Genomic DNA, 19,453 nt, shown 5'->3' on the forward strand with positions numbered 1-19,453 from the left:
ATTTAGATTTATATTGTACAACAATAATGCAAAACGTAACATTTTAAATGTGTTTTAGCAATATATACCACAAACACATAATATAAGTCATTGGAAAGTATTTAAAAGAAGAAAATGTATGATAAATACGAAACTGTCATAATGTCACGTGACGTTTGTTGATATAAATATTTTGGACGTATTTATGTCAGATTGGCAATGACGGTTGATCCTTATTATGAAGTGAATAGAATTTGTTGAGTCCACAGGTAAGCTATTTTAATGAAGAACTCGCATGATAATCATTTAGTTTCAAATTAAACATGACATTAAACATGACAAGTTAATATAGCAAGTCAAATGGTTTATTTTCTGTTCATTTGGGGCAAAGTATAATGGAAACTTTTGGACTGCAAAGATGATTTCATCATTTGTCTAGATTTCCATCGAGGACTTCGTTTAGCAATACAACAGCAAATGAACAATGAAACAATTTCTATATACTAATATAGTTGTTTAAAGTTGTGAATACTGAGTGAGAATTGTGTACATACGTAGGCCCACCAGATTTGATCATCGTTATAATCATGTTAGGCCTAATAGGTCTATAAACAGAGATATGACAAAACATAACTATCAATGTATTGAACTAGTATATGGATATTTTATATATTAGGTTCAATCTTTATACTCTTTTATACTGAAAGAAAGTTGCATGTCAAAGTTAAAATTACTCTGAAAATGACTTGTACTTTCTCATGTTATTAATAAATTTAATTATACTCTTTCCCGAGTTTTTGCTTCCACCACTTTTTGCTTGATATTTCAATAACAGTAAATACCTTTGTGCTCAAACTACGTTCATCCACTAATATGAAAAATGTCCAGATCATCTGTTTTGAAACGCCCCCTCTACCGCTTCAGGTTTCAATACACATCCAAAAATTGAAAGTCTACGAAGATTTTGCATTGCATCAGCCATTAATAAGCCCGGATGATAATGTTGAAAAATTGCGCGATGTATTCCGAGTATATTCCGAATGGAGAAAAGATGAAAACATTTCCCATTACAAATCTCCGTAAGAAAATTGTTTTCGTTTCTGTGAAATCTTATGAGTGAAAAGGGATAATTGTTCAATGAAGATATCTTGGATATATTCCCTTTCATTGATTTCAATTGTATTTCTTTCACAGGTATGTGTATTTTGATTAAAAATCATCAAAAATTGATGGAAGCAATAACTTGGGACAGACTATAATTTAGGAATAAGGAATCATTCTTTGAGTATTACGAGGTGATCAAATGTGGTTGGGAGTGATGAAGGGATAGGAATTTATGTTAGATTTGATCACACCCAGTCATATTTGATCACCTCATAATATATGAAGAATGATTTCTTGGGTATTTTATAGAAGTATCAGAATATTAAATTAGTCATTAATGAAATGTATTTGACTATACATTTCAAAATGAATTCGAAGTGTTATCACAGACAAAGACACTGTAAAAATGTAAATATTTATCTATAAATGTGTATGTAATGATTATGTATTAGATTTTTTTGGATTTAATAATTCTCAGTTGATTACTTGAAATTAAAAAGAAAATTTTCATTTTGCAGGTTTATAAGTAAAAGATGGCAGAGAGCAGTTCAAGTAGCAGTGGATGGGAGTTTATTGGAAATGACGGAAAGCGAGTGGAGGTTATTTAATTAATACAATATAAATTCATGGAAAATAATTGACCAAATGCAGATTTTTGCATGAAAAAGTTATTGGAATCAATTATTTATAGAATAACATTTATTATTGGCTATTGATACCATTGATTTATTTTCTTATTGAAAATTCTAGCACATTCCCAATGAATTTTTCTTCTGCAGTGTTCTGATGATAACCAAAGTGAAACCTCGGATAGTTCTATCGAGGTCGTCTCTATGGATACCAGTGACCTCCATTCCTTGGAATCTATCCAATTGCCCCAGATACCTTCAGCTTCTTCTGGACCTTTCCTTGTTTTGAGACTTAGGAGCAAAGAAAAGGGTAAGTAGCTATTCAAACTTTCAATATGAAATTATATGTGTAACAGAATGTATTTATTGAAAGTTGGTCATTTTAACTTGCGTGCATGCATTAGCTGTTGGTGAGTTTATTTAGTTGTCTCTTAATTTGTGTACAGATTCCCTGACAGAATCAGATGAATCTGATGATCACAAAATTGAAAAGAATGAAGGAACTCTGAAGCGACGAAAGAAATCAAAGTCTAGACAACCAAAGTCTTCAGAGCCTGAGATGTCAACACCAAGTGAGGAGGAGAGGGATTTTGTGACCATCCCAGACCCGGAAAAGGTTTGATAGCCCTCACTTTGTTTAACCATTATATTATTTTAAAGTACTTTTAAAAAATCTTGTTTGTTTTAAATTTCTTGACAACATAATGCTTGTAGATGTATATGATATTGTGAAATGTATTTGCATTTTTAATAGTACCGGTACATGAATTATATATGATCTTTTAATAAGCATTTGTATTTGCTGTAGGAGAATGCTGAATGTGTGGATAATGCCCAAGCAGAAATTGTGAAAGAAAATGTGAACAGAGAATCACAAAATGTAAGGAAGAAGAGCAATCCCTTGTTGTTATTCTATCTGAGAATATTAATGAAAGATTATTGCAGTTATCTGGCATATCATCTTTAGACATTCAAAACTTAACTAATATTAGATGACTCTTGTACCAAAAAGTGTGTATAGAAAATAACAATGGAGTACAGATTTTGAATATTGATTATTAAGAATAAAAAAAATTCTGTGTTCATTGGAGGTTTTAAAATTTTCTTTAAGAGTTTAATTGCAGGGAGATTACATGTTTATATTACTCTTAACCAACATACTTACATGCAGAATGCAAGAATTCAAAAGCCTTGATAATTTAAGTAATTATAATAAGTTTGTTTATATTTTTCAAGCAGTGTTGAACATTTTTTGGAAACTGTTGCAGTTGCACATCATGATAAACTTTTTTCTCCTTGAATTTTTAGGAGGTGGATGATGGTCCCATGCAGGGTTTTCAAGTTGTGGAGGCCTCACAAGTGGAACACCAGGAACCAGTTATTCCCCCTCCATTTGAAGAAAGTGGAGAGGTTGATCAAAGAAATGGGGAAGAGGAGGAAGATTTTATGTTTTTGGGAGTTCCACAAGGTTAACTTTTATTCATGCTTAATTTTCCCCTGTAATTATTTGATATATATTAGAACATACCGGTACATATATACAGGTTACAGAAAGAGATTATCAGTGGTAGTCTATTTTGATGACCCAAATTCTCGATGTACAGAGAGTTAGAATTGCTGGATAAAGAGAGAAATAACCACCACATGTACATTTTACTTTTTAGATGACCCAGATACTGAGTCCTCCCCAGAGATAGAAGATGAGCAGGACGATCGGATGGAGAGTGACCGGAGCGGAGACCCTTTCAGTGACGACTACTCCACTCTGTCCAATGTGGACATTAGCGATTTGATGGCAGAAAACAACCTCATCCGTCAGTATGTGTTTCGACCCAACCCCAGCGTCAATGTCACCCTGAACATGGTGATGGTGGTGGTGATATCTGTGGCCGTGGGGCTGGGCATTGGTCATGCTATTGGTGAGTATATACCTTACAAGTATGTCTGCCTTGTACAAGTGGTACAGTATTACTGTATTATCATAAAATTTTACTTTTAGTGCTCGCCTGCGATTTTACCTCAAAAGTATCTCCGCCTTGTATGAGGGATAATTTTACTGTACATGTTATCATTAACTTTTTCTTAAATCTTTTCTCAAAATTTCCTTTGAAAAATTGAAAGATGATCTAAAGTTCCTAATTATAATTTATAAAGGATTGTTTAGCCATTATAACCTTTGAACTATAAAATTCCTGTCGTTTTATCATTGTAAACGATTCAAAGATCAAGTGTAGATAATTTATTCTTCTAATAAAGGCCATATTTCTGTATATCTGCATACTACACTTATACTATACCAGTTATACCTTCTGATTTATATTGTAATCATTTATAAGATTGCTAAACTTTGATACCTTAACATAATTTTTTTGGTTATATCCTTCATTTGTAGGATCTGCTAAGGAGAGGTTTGTCAACTCGAACATCCAGGAAATGTCTGTCAACATGGATTTAGATTGGGATTGTCCATTTGAAGAGGTAAAATGTTCATACAAAAATCATATATAAATACTAGCACATCAGAAAATACACTAAAACAAGCTCATAACAAAATGTCAGGGACGGACGATTTTCCTTCGTTATGAGCATAATTTGTGAAATCATTCAAGTTTAAGACATATAATATTATCACGAGGAATGAAAATCACTTTGCTGTAAGTGTCTATTTATTAAAGGCGTGTTCCCTATAACCATGTTTTACTGTTAACTGGTAAGCCTTACCACTTTTTTTCTTCAAATCTATTGTAACACTAATACATTTCCTTTTTTTTGCCAAGTTGAACAATATCAAGGTTACATGACTGTTTTTAATCGCAGCTTAGTAGAGTAGTTTAAAAGAGAAGTCATTTACATTTACTAAATGAAAAAGGATGCAAAGACAAGATTTATACTGTTGAAATTGCATGGAACTTTAATTGTGGAAGAAAAATTTGCCCATGATCTCCAGAATTGCTTTTTAGTTCCTTAAATGAAAATATTTTCATTCATTCAACAGGATGTAGAAAAGTTAACCTTAGAAAACAGGGGGCTGAAGGAGGAGGCAAATAAAGCTCAGAATGAGGTTGTTGACCTGCGCTCAGAGGTCAGGAAGCTTAGGTACAGCCCCATTGTGTCTACGGCAGAGGAGAAAAAGAGACAGGCTGACCAGAAAAACATGGCTCTCAAGTCAGAGATGAATATGTTACAGCACGAGAATGAAGACCTTAAAAAGCTGGTGGGAAGTCTGAAGTATGGATCCCACCCAGGCAATGCTGATGGGGGATGTCAACAGAAACTGTCTGGTAAGTTGGACTGTTTTTTGAAACATACACTAGAGGGATGAAAAAATCTTTAATAAATGATGTACGGTACATTGAAGTGCATCTTCGCTAGCCAAGGGTTTTCGGTCCACTTTGCTCCCCGTAAACCCTTGGCGGATTTCATTACGAAAACTCGGTGATGTGGTGGCGCTATCTAGCGAGCAGCTTGAGTTGCGCCCCTTGCATATTTACATTTTAATCGAATTAAACAGTTAAACAACGGGTTATATACACACTACAGTATTTTAAAAATACAACTTAAAAACATGCTGACTACCGAATGTCGGAACATAATTAACGATGCTATTAAACATGTTAAATACGAATTAAGTAATAACGAAGGGAAAGCACAGAATGTTTTATTCATCGTGTTTTGTAAAGACCGGAGTGAGAAAGTCGCCGATTTACATGTATATGAAAGTTTTCATGCCATAAAACCAGGTATCGCTGTCGTGAATATTGCGGACCAAAGAAATTAAATAAAACAAATATCATTGAATCTTTAAAAGCAATAACCATGAGCAGAAACGTATATACTAACGGGATAGGCAACTTCTACTTTTGCCATGTTTACTTCCCATGCTGATCACGCGAGCCATGACAAGTTTGTAGAGCTACATGTTCAATCCCAGTAAAATAGATACATGTAGGTAACAGTAGGTTTTAAAGAGATCTGGTTAGACCATCGTTGAAGAAGCACTGTACTCGGTTGTTTTCTTTTAAAGTTTATATTTACATGCACTGTGATTGGATCAGCTACTCGCAGCTGCAGCCAATCATAAAGCGGAGCCTGTCACCGAGTTTTCATAATGAAATCCGCCAAGGGTTTATGGGAGCAAAGCGGACCGTAAACCCTTGGCTAGCGAAGATGATTGAAGTGCAAATAAATTTATTTTTTACACTACCATATATATACTGCATCTTTGAAGAAATATAAACTGAGTTTATTCAAGGACACAAACAATTATTTGATTAGGGGGGATTACCATTCTCATACCTGGTGATTTAATCCCTGTACTTAATTTATTTTGAAGATAAGTTAAATGAAGTTGAAGAACCTAGAAATTCTGAACCACTGGTTAAAAAGACTGACAGGGAAATAAAGAATGAGCTTGTTGTGGAAGAAGACAATAATGACCTTAAGGATGCGATGAGGAAACCTATGAGCATTGTCAACATTGTACATTCAGGTGGTAACCAGAAACCTCAGTTACATGAGTCAAATAGTGAGAACTCTGACAAGCACCTGTCTGACTTCAGTACATTACATTCAGATGTTGAGAATGAAGAGGCAGTGGAATATCATCATGATGAAGAGAAATATGAAGATGTGGTGCAGATGGATGGAAAGAGAGCATTGGAAGAGAAACTACCTGACCAAGGTGTTTTGTTATATGATGAGGAAGTTAAGGCAATTGAGGATGAAGAAGTGACCAACACAAGTACAGAAAATGTCAAGCCACCGAAGACTGAACACGAAGATATGATTGATGATGATGATGGAGTTGAGGTTCTTGATGAAGACTATGGAGATGACGTGGATGATGATGAAGAGATGACTAACACAAGCACAGAAAATGTCCAGAATCTGGATGACCAGCCTAACACTGGGTCAAATGGCAGTGAGAAGGAGGGAGAAAACAGAGAAGATGGGGCTGGTAAAAAGGTGGACTGGAGAGAGACCATGCAGAAGATACTAAACAAAACTAAGGCCTCTGTGTCTGATGTTTCTCAGCAGATACAGGACACTTGGAAACAGGTAGGATTTCAGTACATGTATAGCTATAGGAAGGACTTTGAATTACTATATGTTGACATCATGAGCTATCCATATTGCCAATGACTTAAAATACTGGTATAATATCTTGTTAAAAAATGTAAAAATACCTTTGTTCCAGGTGAAAAATATGTCTGGAGATCTCTGGAAAAAGAATGAACCTGTTCTCACCAAGCTTAAGACAAATTTGGTCTCAAAAGTGGAAGAAGCAGCTCAAAAGATCACATCAAAACTGGAGGAAAAGACCAAGCATTGGTTCAACAAAAGAAGAAAACAAAAGGAAAATGACCCCAAACACATGAAGCATGACCCAAAAAAGGAACACAGACATAGAAACAACCACTGGAAAAATCAGGATAAAGAAGAAAAGTATCCAAAACACAGACAAAATGATGACATGTATAGAGAAAAGAGGGAAAAACATGAGAAGAGGAAGACATCCAAGTATTACAAGGCCAAGACAGGAAGACGGTCATATGAAGAGGAAGAGGATCACAAACCCTGGAAAAGACAACAACGAAGGGCAGAAAAACTAGAGAAAAGAAGATCCAATAAATTCAACAAGATGAAGGGAAGATTTCAACAAATGCACGAATATCGGTTTTGTCAGATGAACATGAAAAAGAGGCACAAATTCTTCAACATCCTGGATGACTTTGATGAACGATTCAATGCGGACAGGTTGTTGGATCCTGATCACAAGTGGTATAGCTGTCAGTGGGATTGGTGGTGGAATGCCATCTCCTTCCATCTCAACACTTTCATGTTGATGGATCCAAGTTGCCAGGGAACCCTATTGCCATGGCAGGAGGGGATCTTGGAGTCTGGGAGATGGGAATGTCCAGGGTTGCCTCAGAATCTGAAGAGACAAAGCAACAATGAAGATGATGATGAAGATGATGATGAAGATAATGATAAAGATGATGATAAAATGGAAAAAGTTTACAGAAAGCACTTTAAGAACATGCCTTACTTTGGCGATTCTGAGCCTTTACCGAACAGCAACTACACAGAGGAGTTCAAAGGCTGCGATCCAACCAAAGGAATATGCGATTTCAACAAGAATGACTCCTGGTACCTGATGAAAATGAAGTTCCGTCAGTATCAGAGATTCATGGATGCCAAGGAAAAGGGAAAGACTGAATGGATGTTTTCCAGGGCCAGTCACAGGCGAGATGAAAGGGAGAAAACTGACTGTAATCGTGGTGTACATGGCGCCCATGTATGTGGATAGAATGTATTAATGCAAGTTGTAAATTGGGTTGGACCACCAGTAAATTCAGTCAATTAAATCAAATTAAAGATTCTTTGCAAGTGCATTTCTAAATAAAGCTGTTAGTTATACAATGGTCAATGAAATTGAATTGGGGAAATAATAATAGATGAATATTAGTACTGAATTATAAGAACAGGATATTTTATAAAGGATTATGTGTTGGTGATGGTTTGTTATTACATGTTTTTAAATCTACATGTAACGTTACTCGTTATTGTATGTGCTTGTTTTCCCCAGATGTACCGGTATTTGATTTTACTTTTGGTTTCGTCAAGAAAATCAGATAACATGAACACTTCACAACTACCTTTGTTATGAGAGTGGCAAATATTTAAAACAAATTGTGACAGTGTACAATTTGATTCTATATATATAAGCTATCAATCTTTCATCTGTAGTTTCTAGTCAATTGATTTTATCTTATAATATTTTTTAATAAAGCCTAAATAGATTGTACACATACCTGATATATTTTGTCCAAGAGGCCAGATGAACCGTATTAATACATGATATTAGTTGAAATGTATTTATAATTTTTTTTTCAATGCATTTGAAGTCTATGTATGCACCATCATTTGTAGGTTGGTTGAGAGATTCAAACTCCAGATTACTTACTGCACCATCATGTCTCTTTGCAATAATGTTGAAGAATATTTTTTATTATTTTGTCTGAAGTTACGGAATTATTGAAGTCTTTATTATGAGCAATTTTGGGGGAAAATTTTATCCCCAAACTTCTTTAAAATATGTGTAGATTGCTTAATATGGTGCAAGGTTTGGCTTACACAAGTTAAAGAAACATGGAATGGGCTTCTCTTCACTGGCAAGTGCTTGTTTTGCTCACAAAAAGTGCTTTTGTTTGTGATATTGGATTTATATACATTTACAATGACTGTTTTCAGTATAAAGATATTCACATGCATTTATATCCGATAGAGATTAAAATAAATCAACACTTTTAAAAGAAAAAAACATCTGTTTCGTTTTTGAACAATTTATCCAAAGAGAATTGCAATACTGTATGTGGTATTGACCCTGTATACACTATTCAAATTCATATTGGGAATCATTGGAACAAAAAATCAACTGTGGTAATTGAATTTCCATTGTGCTACTAGTGATTGAACATGTCTTCAGGCAGTTGTTATCTGCTGAGAACTTGATCTACTACCCCTACCAAAAGTCGTCAACTCTAACATCCATGGTCCACTGTATTGTCAAAGGTGGTGGTCGGTGATGAAATAATGCCCCAGGAGATCAATGTAAATCATTGAGTGTCACAACACAAAAGGCATCTGCACGCTGGTCAAACGTCAAAATAAGGGGATTGAATAACACGCCCGTATAATTACATTTTAGCGAAAGTAAAAGAAGAGGATTGCAACAAAACAATTTATAAAACCTAATTGATTTTTGAAAATAAACAATATGCATGGTATATTTTTAAACATATTTATTCATTGAAATCATTTGATAATAAATCAACAGTTCTTGCTGAAAATTATTGAATCAAAACAAAATAAAAAACAAAATAAACATGCAATATCTGCTGTTATAAATGACCTGTTAAATTATATTTTAATGTATGCAAACCATATATAGTAATCCTTGGTAACTGAAATTTGTTTTATACAAAAATTTTTAACTTTTGTTGGTAATTTTTTTACAAAATACCTTGCCCCAAGACACTAAACTAAGAATAAACTACAGTCAAAAATTTTAATCATTACATACATGTATGCCCAGTAACTACCGAAATAATTTCAACAATTGAATGAAACTGGACCAGGTAAAAAATTTCATTTCAAATGATCAAATCAACAATTTAATTCTAAAAAGAAGGGTAACTGAAAGTACTCAATGGAAATATCTACAATAATTAATTTAATTTTGAAAATATAGTGCACTTTTCCTTAATTTATTCTATGCATCATCTTAAGAAACAATGTGTACTGGCATAATAAGTACATATATGAAAACATTTTTACAAAAATTTTATTTTAACATAGTTCATATACAGAAGAAACCTGGAAACCAAGATTCAGCTGCCCATACAAGCTACTCACTCTGCATACCGGTACCTCGATGTAAAATAATGTTTACATTTAGAAGATGCTAATTACTTTTCATTTTATATACCGGTATCAAAAATTTTCTTCTTTAAGTCTACAAGAAAATCGTCTGCAATTGTTGTACTAGGATATATAGTCAAATAAACCTGGCCAACCTGTGAACATTTCATTTTATCATTTGAAAAAAATAGTTATGGTACCTTTAACAGAATGTGTTACAAACCAAATGCACCGTTTGTACAATAATATGCTTAACAGCAAGTTAACACCAAGACTGGCTACACAATTCCTCCTTGGTTTGTGACATATTGTTGAATCCAGGCGGATATTTTCTCTAAATTGTCCTCCAGATCTTCAGGATTATTGCTGGGAAGTTCATGCACAATATCTACTTTATACGAGTCTCTAGCTTCATCTAAAATGGTCTGAAAAATTTCACACTGGATGTTGTCTTCCAATTTCTTACCCGAGTAACCTCTGGAAAAAAGAATACATATAGACATTGATAAAAATATTTTTACGGTAATCAGAAAACTGGAAGATTTCTGTTGCAATAAATGGGAATGTACTGCATACTGGTATTCACAACATATAATTGTGATAATACATTTAATTTTCATGATAGAATTTGTCATAAAAATTTGATTTATTACTTAATTTTTTGTACTAGTACATGTGTATCTACATGTACTGCATTTTCGAAATATACATGTACATTTAGCTTTGTCCCACCTGTTTTCTAGTCTTTCATACAGAACTGAATTGTCCGTTCTGAGAACAAAGACAATGTCAAACCATCTCTCTGGAAAGAATTCACACCCATGGTAGTCCACAATGTTCCCACCTGCAGACATGACCTCCTCCAGTTCATCTATTACCTAAAAGCACAAGGAGCCCATATTCACTAAAAGGGTGGGACAAGTTTTATGGAATAAATTTTAAGAATATATTTCAAAATTATTGAAGGTGTAAACTCCTGAAGAGGAGGTACCAATAATATCCACAAAAGGCCAAAGGACCACATTGCTCATCTAAGCAACAACATTTTACTCAACTATATTACCAAGGTAACTTTACTATTTTAAACACTGTTAAATTCAATTAAACACAATGACATGTTTAAAGAAAAGTAAAGTAAAGTAGCCTGCTTAACATTACAATGAAAATCTGAATTATCCCTATGAAGCTGCAAACCTTGCCTTTAACCAATAAAGCAATTTATTGCAAAAATAATCATCTTTAGGAGACTTTAATTAATGGTGAACAAATGTAACATAACCTATGACAAAACTGATTATTTTCTTTCTGCTGGATGGTTTAATTTCATCCAGTAACAATGGTTACAACTTTATTTTATTGGTGACAAAGGGTAACAGAGGTGACGAGCCTTTTTTCTGTTTAGCAGGGGGTCTTATTTTATTTGGTTACAATGGTAACAGCTATAATCCATTGGAAACAAAAGGTAACAGAGGTGACGAGCCTTTTTTCTGTTTAGCAGGGGGTCTTATTTTATTTGGTTACAATGGTTACAGCTATATTCTCTTGGTGACAAAGGGTAACAGTGGTGACAGTCATTTTCATGATTTACAGGGGGTCTTTTTTACATTGGTAACATTGATTACAATAATTACCATAACCCTAAACTAACCCTAACCCCTAACCTTAAACTAACCCAAACAGCTAACCCTAATCCAAACCCAACTATTTTCTAACCAATGTTACCAGTATTAACCACTGTAACCTGTCACAAGTACATCAATGTTTGAAAATCATTCATAATCAAACATTGTTACTGATGTAACCAATGTTACTGGTTACAAATAGAAAGGGGTAAAAGTCAGGACTAATTTCTAGCCATATGTAAATCAATTCCTTGTATTCGTTTAATTCGTAAATATACAAGTATAACATTTAAAAAAAAAAAAACTCCTTCCTTTTACCATGGTAATTTTTTATTCCTTTTACTATACTCTGTCCTGAGTTTTTGCTTCCACCACTTTTTGCTTGATATTTCAATAACAGTAAATACCTTTGTGCTCAAACTACATTCATCCACTAATATGAAAAATGTCCAGAATATCTGTTTTGAAACGCCCCCTCTAAAGCTTCAGGTTTCAATACACATCCCAAAATTGAAAGTCTACGGAGATTTTGCATTGCATCAGCCATTAATAAGCCCGGATGATAACGTAAAAAATTGCGCGATGTATTCCGAGTGTATTCCGAATGGAGAAAAGATGTAAACATTTCCCATTATAAATCTCCGTAAGAAAATTGTTTTCGTTCCTGTGAAATTTTATGAGTAAAATGGGATAATTGTTCAATGAAGATATCTTGGAAATATTCCCCTTCATCGATTTCAATTGTATTTCTTTCACAGGTATGTGTATTTTTATTAAAAATCATCAAAAATTGATGGAAGCAATAACTTGGGACAGACTATAACTATGCTTTTAAAATAGTGTGACATGTGCTTACTCTGTCCTCGTCCAGAATAGGACACTGATACTGTTCATCCCATCCCTCAAACAACTGACCATCCTTGGCTATTTCACCTATGTTGACATATTTCAAGTTTGTCTTCTGGGCAAGTTCTGCTGCTAACGTAGACTTTCCTGTGCCTGGAGTTCCTGTAAATACAGTATTCAATGTGGTAACATTGTTTAACAACAATAAATTTATTCGGAGATATTTAAATGAAACTTCTTGTGGACTGACTTTCATTGTAATTTGGGAATAAAGAGGTACCATTCAATTCAACTTGTTCTCTTTTATAAAAAAAAACTAACAGGCAGAGAATATACGAAAAATATTAATTAACTAAGTTCGTATAAGTTACCAGTTATCAAAATATTTGGACCATGTGGTCTCTTTGCTAATGCCATTTTCTCATAACCGGAAATGATGATTGAAACCTTACGCCTAAAGTTTCCCGTAATAAATTCCGTTTTGTTTTTTCATTCTCTTCAGCATGCAGCAATGTTGTACATATGTTCTATCTAGAAGAAATATAATGGAAATTTTAAATTTGAATTACTGGAAACATCTGAGAATAAGATATTCAGAATAAGAAACAAAATAAAAAACAAACACAAGTACAACTTACCTATTCTGTTTCTGTCTGATTTTGTTCTGAATTTCCTCGAAGAATTGAGATGGTGTAGACCTCCTTGAAGGTAAATTTTACTAGTTATCGACGATATTGTTAGATAATTGATATTTAAAGATTAGCTCATTTTTCTAAGTAGAAAATTATAATTAGAAGTACAATGAAAATATAGAAATTTCAGAAGGATACCTGCATTTATTATGGTATTTATAAAAGTGAATGCATATTCTGTGACTATTATATCATGTATTTTGTTTATCCTGCAAGATAATATCCCATTTTATTACTCAAACAAGCTAGCTTGTTTAAATGTTAATGGTAAGGAAACTTGACAATGTTGTAGCTGTGTATTGAATTCTGACACCCTAAGGGGGGAGGGGGAGGGTTTCGAAGGAGAAATCTTGGCCATTTTTCATACTATAGAATGAACATAATTTGAACCCTGAGGTGTTTATGAATATTAAAGTGACATGGTGACTTAAAAGATGTTTGAATTTTTGATTTTTACCACATATTAATAAGAAAAAATTAGAATTATACAAAATTTCATCTTACTAAATGTTTCATGCATTATAATAGTCATTACCTATCGGTTAACAAGTCGTTAAAACTTATTCAGATTTACACATTGTTTTGGACATTGATTTGAGTGTCACATGATTGCGATTGCCATCTAAGAATAGTTACAGTGGGATAGAAACACCGAGAAAAGAATTTGAAGTTGAGGTTATTTGATGTCCGTATAAGTAAGAAACATGCATTTATAGAGTGTGCATTTTATAGATATAAAGTTCTTAAAGACATCTGGTTTCACTGAGAGCTGATCGTCCATGATATATGCCACACTGCATTATTTACATTTCTATGCACTTGCATGGCTATGATAATGAAGCAGAAGGGAAACTCTATATTTTTGTGTTGGCCAAATGCTTAATTATATTTTTCTCTTTTTAATTGGATTTATTTACTTTTGAACATCGTAATTTTTCAAAAGTTCATCTGTTCATGTGATATATGAAACAAGTAGAAATCATGAAAAAATTCAATATTTGGTACATCATAGTTTTTGCGTCACCATGTCTGTTTGAATAATTTAAGAACATATGCTGCATAAATATTTGGGACTGAGTATAGATTTAATAGTTATGAAAATGAGATCATGTTAATATGAAAACATGACACTGTTACTAGATGCATGGGTACTAAGAATAAATGCAATTTGTGAAATTTTTCTGAAAATGGGAAGGAGACAATCTGAATTAGGGCATAAATTACTTAATATGAAGATAAAAAAGTGCAATGAATAGGGCAATTGTCATTAAGTCGATTTATTGGAGAATATGGATTATTAAGAGTTCAAAGTATTTGGAAACATTTGACTAAATGGTACAACATTATATTCATCTGTCGAATTTCAATAACTATTCAACAAAAAGAAATTTGACTCAGGTTAAAGAATATAATTTTTTCTGCTTTTAGGGTGTAAACTGAGGGTCTGGAAAATGGGAGATCAGAGGCCCCCTGTAGACACTGAAACTTTGCGAAAGAGACTGTCGGATCACTTCCTGGCCACAGACTTACGCTGGAGTCTCTTCGTTGCTGCCCTATACAGCTACAGGTTTGACACAGTGCTGAAACCCTTCCCTCCACAGTACATTAAAAATGGAGAGAAAGATATGAAAAATCTGGTACGATATTCTAATACATGAAAGTCAATGAGCATTACTTGGTCAGTTTCATAACCTTTGTATCTCAGAAGACCTTCTGTAAGCCTTAGGAAAATTGATATAAGGCATGGAATTATATCAACCAAAAGTATTCATATATTCTAGTAGATGTATTATGAAAGAGAAAGAAAACTTTCCCTTGATCATAGCTTTGTTTTACAGGAGAAGATAGTTAACAAGGTACCTAAATTGAATCAGCTAGGAGAAGACAGTGACAGTGAGATACAGGTGCTACTGGCCTGGGTAACAGACAACAGGAGCTGGTGGCTTACAATGACAGACCTATCAAAGGTAAACATAGGGTTATTGTTAAAAGAAAAAAAAGATGAAAGTTTTTTCACTTGGAATTCTTATTTATTGTATGAACATTTGAATAATTTGTGCTATAGTTTAGAAATGTTGAACGAAATTGTAGAAAGGGGATGTAATGAATGTTCCAGTCAAAAGACACATCAAAGTTACAGTAATAAACATACCAGTAGGGATATTGATTACCAACATCATGCTTTTTATGTTAAGTTTTTTGATTTGTGCTGAAGCTTGCATTGATTTTTTATACAACTTTGGTGGATTTAGTTGCAACAGCTGTGGTATAAAAAAAATTCTTGCTCTGCGGAGTGATGATTGCAGCAGTATTGCAGTAAAACATTTCTCTTCTTTGTTTTACAGTTTGATGACATCCAAGCTTTGACAAAAGACAGTGGCGTTTCTGCAGTCAGGCCAAACTTTGTCTTTGAGGTGAATTACTCGGAAGCCAACAATGCTAAATTCCAAGATGTCAGAAAAGGGAGAGAACTCTTGTATGCATACCATGGAAGCCGACTGGAGAATTTCTATTCAATTTTACACCATGGGCTTGCTTCACACATGAATAAGGTTAAAAGATGTATGATAGCCCCAATAATGGCTTTGTTATTAAAGATAATCTCTGTCATAATGATGTTGGCAGTTGGTATCGTTTATTATGCCCTCTTCGCAGAAGGGAGGGCATATTGCTTTGCTACTGTCTGTCTGTCAGTCGGTCCATGTACAATTGAGCAATTTTTGACAGAGTTATGCCCCTTGCACTTCAAAATCCAATTATTACCGTAAATTGATATTTATCATGTGCTAGAGGCAACTGCAGAACTGTTATCACCATTCATTTAACTTGCAATGGATAAATGTTGTATATTCCAGTTTGACTGTATTATCAGTAATAGTTTTGTTCTGGAATCTAGCAATTCTGCAGCTAGGAGTGCTTATATAGAAAATAAAAATAGAATAACATGACAATAACATTTACTTACATTTTCAGACAGCATAAAAAATAATAGAATTGTTTGTTTGTTTACAGGTAGGTGTGTTTGGGGAGGGTACCTACCTGTCAGGTGAGTTGTCTGTGTCCCTCCACTACAGCCCCATGGGGAGGAGCTGGGAGAGGAGCAGTTTGGGGGACAAGCTTAGCTGTGTAGCTGTCTGTGAAATGATTGATGACCCTTCAGTAAAATGTCAGGTCAAGAACAGTAAGTTTATCAAAGGTCATGGTCATAGGAAATATTGATTTGTTGTCAACACTAAGCATAAATGGGATACATATGCATTGGATATAAATTGTTCATTAAAATGTAATCAAATTGATGACAATTGAAAGTTATATGGCAAATTATTGTTTGGAATTTAAAATGCCATAATTCTTTATTAAGATTTAAAGGCTTTTTTGTTTTTCATTTATAGTAGTGCATTCATTCCATTCCTGTTATCTGTACAGAGAATACATCTTTTGCTCTAAATTGTTGTTTTGATTTAAACTCTCATAAGCTTGTTGTATTAATTTTTTTTATTGATGCATGTAGATAATAACAGATCTCGAGCAGGAGACAGCATGGCTGGAGAGGTCCCAGAGAAATACTACATTGTTCAGAACAACGATGTGATCCGCATCAAATATCTGCTGGTTTATTGCCAAAAATCTAGTACACACAGGTACTGTACAAAGTTCCTTAACACAGTATACTTACCTTTGAGTTAAAGAATTAAATATAGAAGCATAAACTTTGAGAATGTTTGGGTATTAGAGGTTTCTTCGCTGAAGCAGAATATTTGTATTCATGTTACACTATATTGACTGTCTCAACTTCTATTCTTGTTTTTCTCATCACTTTAAACCTTTTCTTTATAGGAAAAACAATGGCAAAGAGTGCTCTTTTGTTCTTGAAAAATCTTATTTTTTTACATACGTACCATAATGTTCTTATCATTGTATGTTATCTGTATTGTATTTTTGTTTGCAGGAGATCAACATCAGCTTTCCGTTCTTGGTGCTTCAGACACAAGTTTCTCCTGATGATGATCGTTTACGCATTCATCTTAATCATTGTTGGACTTGCAAACTCAAAGACTTTTCGCTACCAACTCAAAAAGTTTGGCATTTTTAAACAGAGATGATGTCTGACTTCCATATTTACATAACTATAAACCCTCGGTAAAGACTTTCCAAAACCCATGGCAGTTGACAGGATCTGTCATTGCCAGAAGGAATGACCTGTCAGCTGGCTTAAGTTTCGAATGATAGATACCACTCACCAAAACATTATCCTTCGAGTTGTGTGCACAGTATACTGTATATTTAACCTTCTGTTGGAGTACATTTATTGGCATACAAGTACTGTTGGAGGGAGGGGATAGTCTGCAGATGAGTATGGAGAACTTGATTTACAAAGGAATGTCAGTCATTGATTATTACTGATAATGCATGATAATACTTCTAAAACATACAGTGTGGCCATCAAAAGCCAGCATACTGGTATATGCATTAATTTTAAGTGAAAATGGTATACATGTACATACAATGTATCAGTGGTTTTTTCTTATTTAATTTTTTAATGAGTCCCACTTAATTACTTTATATACAAATGTTTTTATGTATTGGAAGTAATAGTGTATCAAACCAGACCATTTACTGAACACCTGATCAGCTTACATTCACAATGTATTTGTGATATTTCTTGTCTCTCCTTGCAATACTCTGTGCAATTAACCTTATGTAAATGCATTTTCAAGTACATATTATATTTATTTAGTACACAGGAATGGATAAAACATGCATTTTTGTAAGATCTGATGATATCTGATTGTATATAATTCATGTTATTTGGGCATTATTTTGCACTGATGTTTAATACAAATTGTATATTTTTTAATGTTTATTCCTTCAATGAGGAAGGTAAAACATTATGTGGCCAACATGTCTGTAAAGCTCAAAGTTGGCAACTTATTTTCTCAATTGTATGAATTTGATAATTTTAGAGGTCCATGGTACAGAATAGGTAGAGGTTAAATGTGCAGCCATAGAAAATCTCAAGTCATACAGTAAAACTCTTTTAGTGCAAACATGGATATAGCAAAATCTTGGATATAGCCAAGTTTAATAGAGTTTCCAGCAAAATTCTCAGCAAATCCTTACAAATTTACGGTAACTGTTTTTAATGAATTTGGATATTGTGAATTTAAGGATATAACAATGATTTTGATTTCCATTGAGGTGAAAAATAATGAAATTTTAAACCTTTATAATAAATTTCTATATAGTTTCAAAAGTTAGAAATACCAATTGACATAATAGTATGAATAAATTTATTTTCACACACATCCAGGTTTCGAAAGAATGTATCTTTATTTTTGGCCTCAATAAGCATAAACTGTAGTCTTATGGAAGAAAACATGAATATAACGAATCTACTGTACTGATTATTATGAATTTGTTACACTGATATAACTAGTCCCTAGGGCTTCACTATAACCAAGGTATACTGTATTTATTTACAGATATTTTTTGCTCTTTCAGGAACCTTTACATAATATGTATATAGAAATTAAACACACAAGATTGTTTGTATATTGTAGGAAATTTTAACAAGCAATGATTGTACATTTATTAATTTTTTAGTAGTATGAATCATATATATACACTAATCTCTCAAAATCTCAAGCATAAAGAACTCTGGGCCATTATATTCATTGTTTTTGCTCATACATATACTAGTATATGTACCTTTATTAATACAATTCTATGGACATTATGTTGCCATATTTTACTAGACTCATTTACACACATACCAGTAATATGCACGACACGTAAATGCATGTACTATGGGATTTCTTAGAGTTCAGTTAACATGTATATCTTAAGCAAGTGAGCATTATAAATTTCGTGACTTGTAAATGAGCATTATTTACCAAGTTTCTGAGTGTTTGACGAGAAATCCATGTCTTGATAATTTTTTCTCAATAAATTTATGGTATTATTGGCATTTTACTCTGTTGTCTCAGATCAAGAAATGTCCATGTACATTGTATATATTCAGTAATTTCATCAAATCTGGTTTTCTTATTTGACATTGGTCATGTTTTTAAGCTGATCGTAAAAAAAATTATCTAGACCTTTCTGTTACATAAATTTTACGTATTAAATTTACTACTCAATATAAAAGAAGATACCA

General features: G+C 33.4%; 3 protein-coding genes across 3 annotated transcripts; 2 read left to right on the top strand and 1 right to left on the bottom strand.

Annotated features, from left to right (window-relative positions):
- The first annotated feature begins 96 nt into the window (after positions 1-96).
- Positions 97-9,038, top strand: LOC105317173 (uncharacterized protein PF3D7_1120000). Its single transcript, XM_011413732.4, has 11 exons — positions 97-248; positions 1,602-1,682; positions 1,863-2,022; positions 2,159-2,328; positions 2,521-2,592; positions 3,021-3,180; positions 3,377-3,631; positions 4,105-4,190; positions 4,708-4,993; positions 6,046-6,770; positions 6,910-9,038. Exons 2-11 carry the CDS (start codon positions 1,617-1,619, stop codon positions 8,020-8,022), a joined length of 3,093 nt encoding a protein of 1,030 aa, XP_011412034.3. The 5' UTR covers positions 97-248; positions 1,602-1,616; the 3' UTR covers positions 8,023-9,038.
- Positions 9,039-9,500: 462 nt separating this feature from the next.
- On the bottom strand, positions 9,501-13,123 carry LOC105317172 (adenylate kinase isoenzyme 6). Its single transcript, XM_011413731.4, has 4 exons — positions 12,976-13,123; positions 12,615-12,766; positions 10,869-11,014; positions 9,501-10,613 (listed from the first exon to the last, which is right to left on the bottom strand). Exons 1-4 carry the CDS (start codon positions 13,019-13,021, stop codon positions 10,415-10,417), a joined length of 543 nt encoding a protein of 180 aa, XP_011412033.1. The 5' UTR covers positions 13,022-13,123; the 3' UTR covers positions 9,501-10,414.
- A 44-nt stretch (positions 13,124-13,167) lies between these two features.
- Positions 13,168-19,431, top strand: LOC105317169 (protein mono-ADP-ribosyltransferase PARP16). Its single transcript, XM_011413717.4, has 7 exons — positions 13,168-13,312; positions 14,725-14,933; positions 15,135-15,263; positions 15,642-15,848; positions 16,309-16,477; positions 16,808-16,937; positions 17,246-19,431. The coding sequence occupies exons 2-7, from the start codon at positions 14,748-14,750 to the stop codon at positions 17,397-17,399; spliced, it is 975 nt and encodes a 324-aa protein (XP_011412019.3). The 5' UTR covers positions 13,168-13,312; positions 14,725-14,747; the 3' UTR covers positions 17,400-19,431.
- Positions 19,432-19,453: the final 22 nt, after the last annotated feature.

Source organism: Magallana gigas, chromosome 6 (assembly GCF_963853765.1).
Source record: "Magallana gigas chromosome 6, xbMagGiga1.1, whole genome shotgun sequence".
Taxonomy (NCBI): domain Eukaryota; kingdom Metazoa; phylum Mollusca; class Bivalvia; order Ostreida; family Ostreidae; genus Magallana; species Magallana gigas.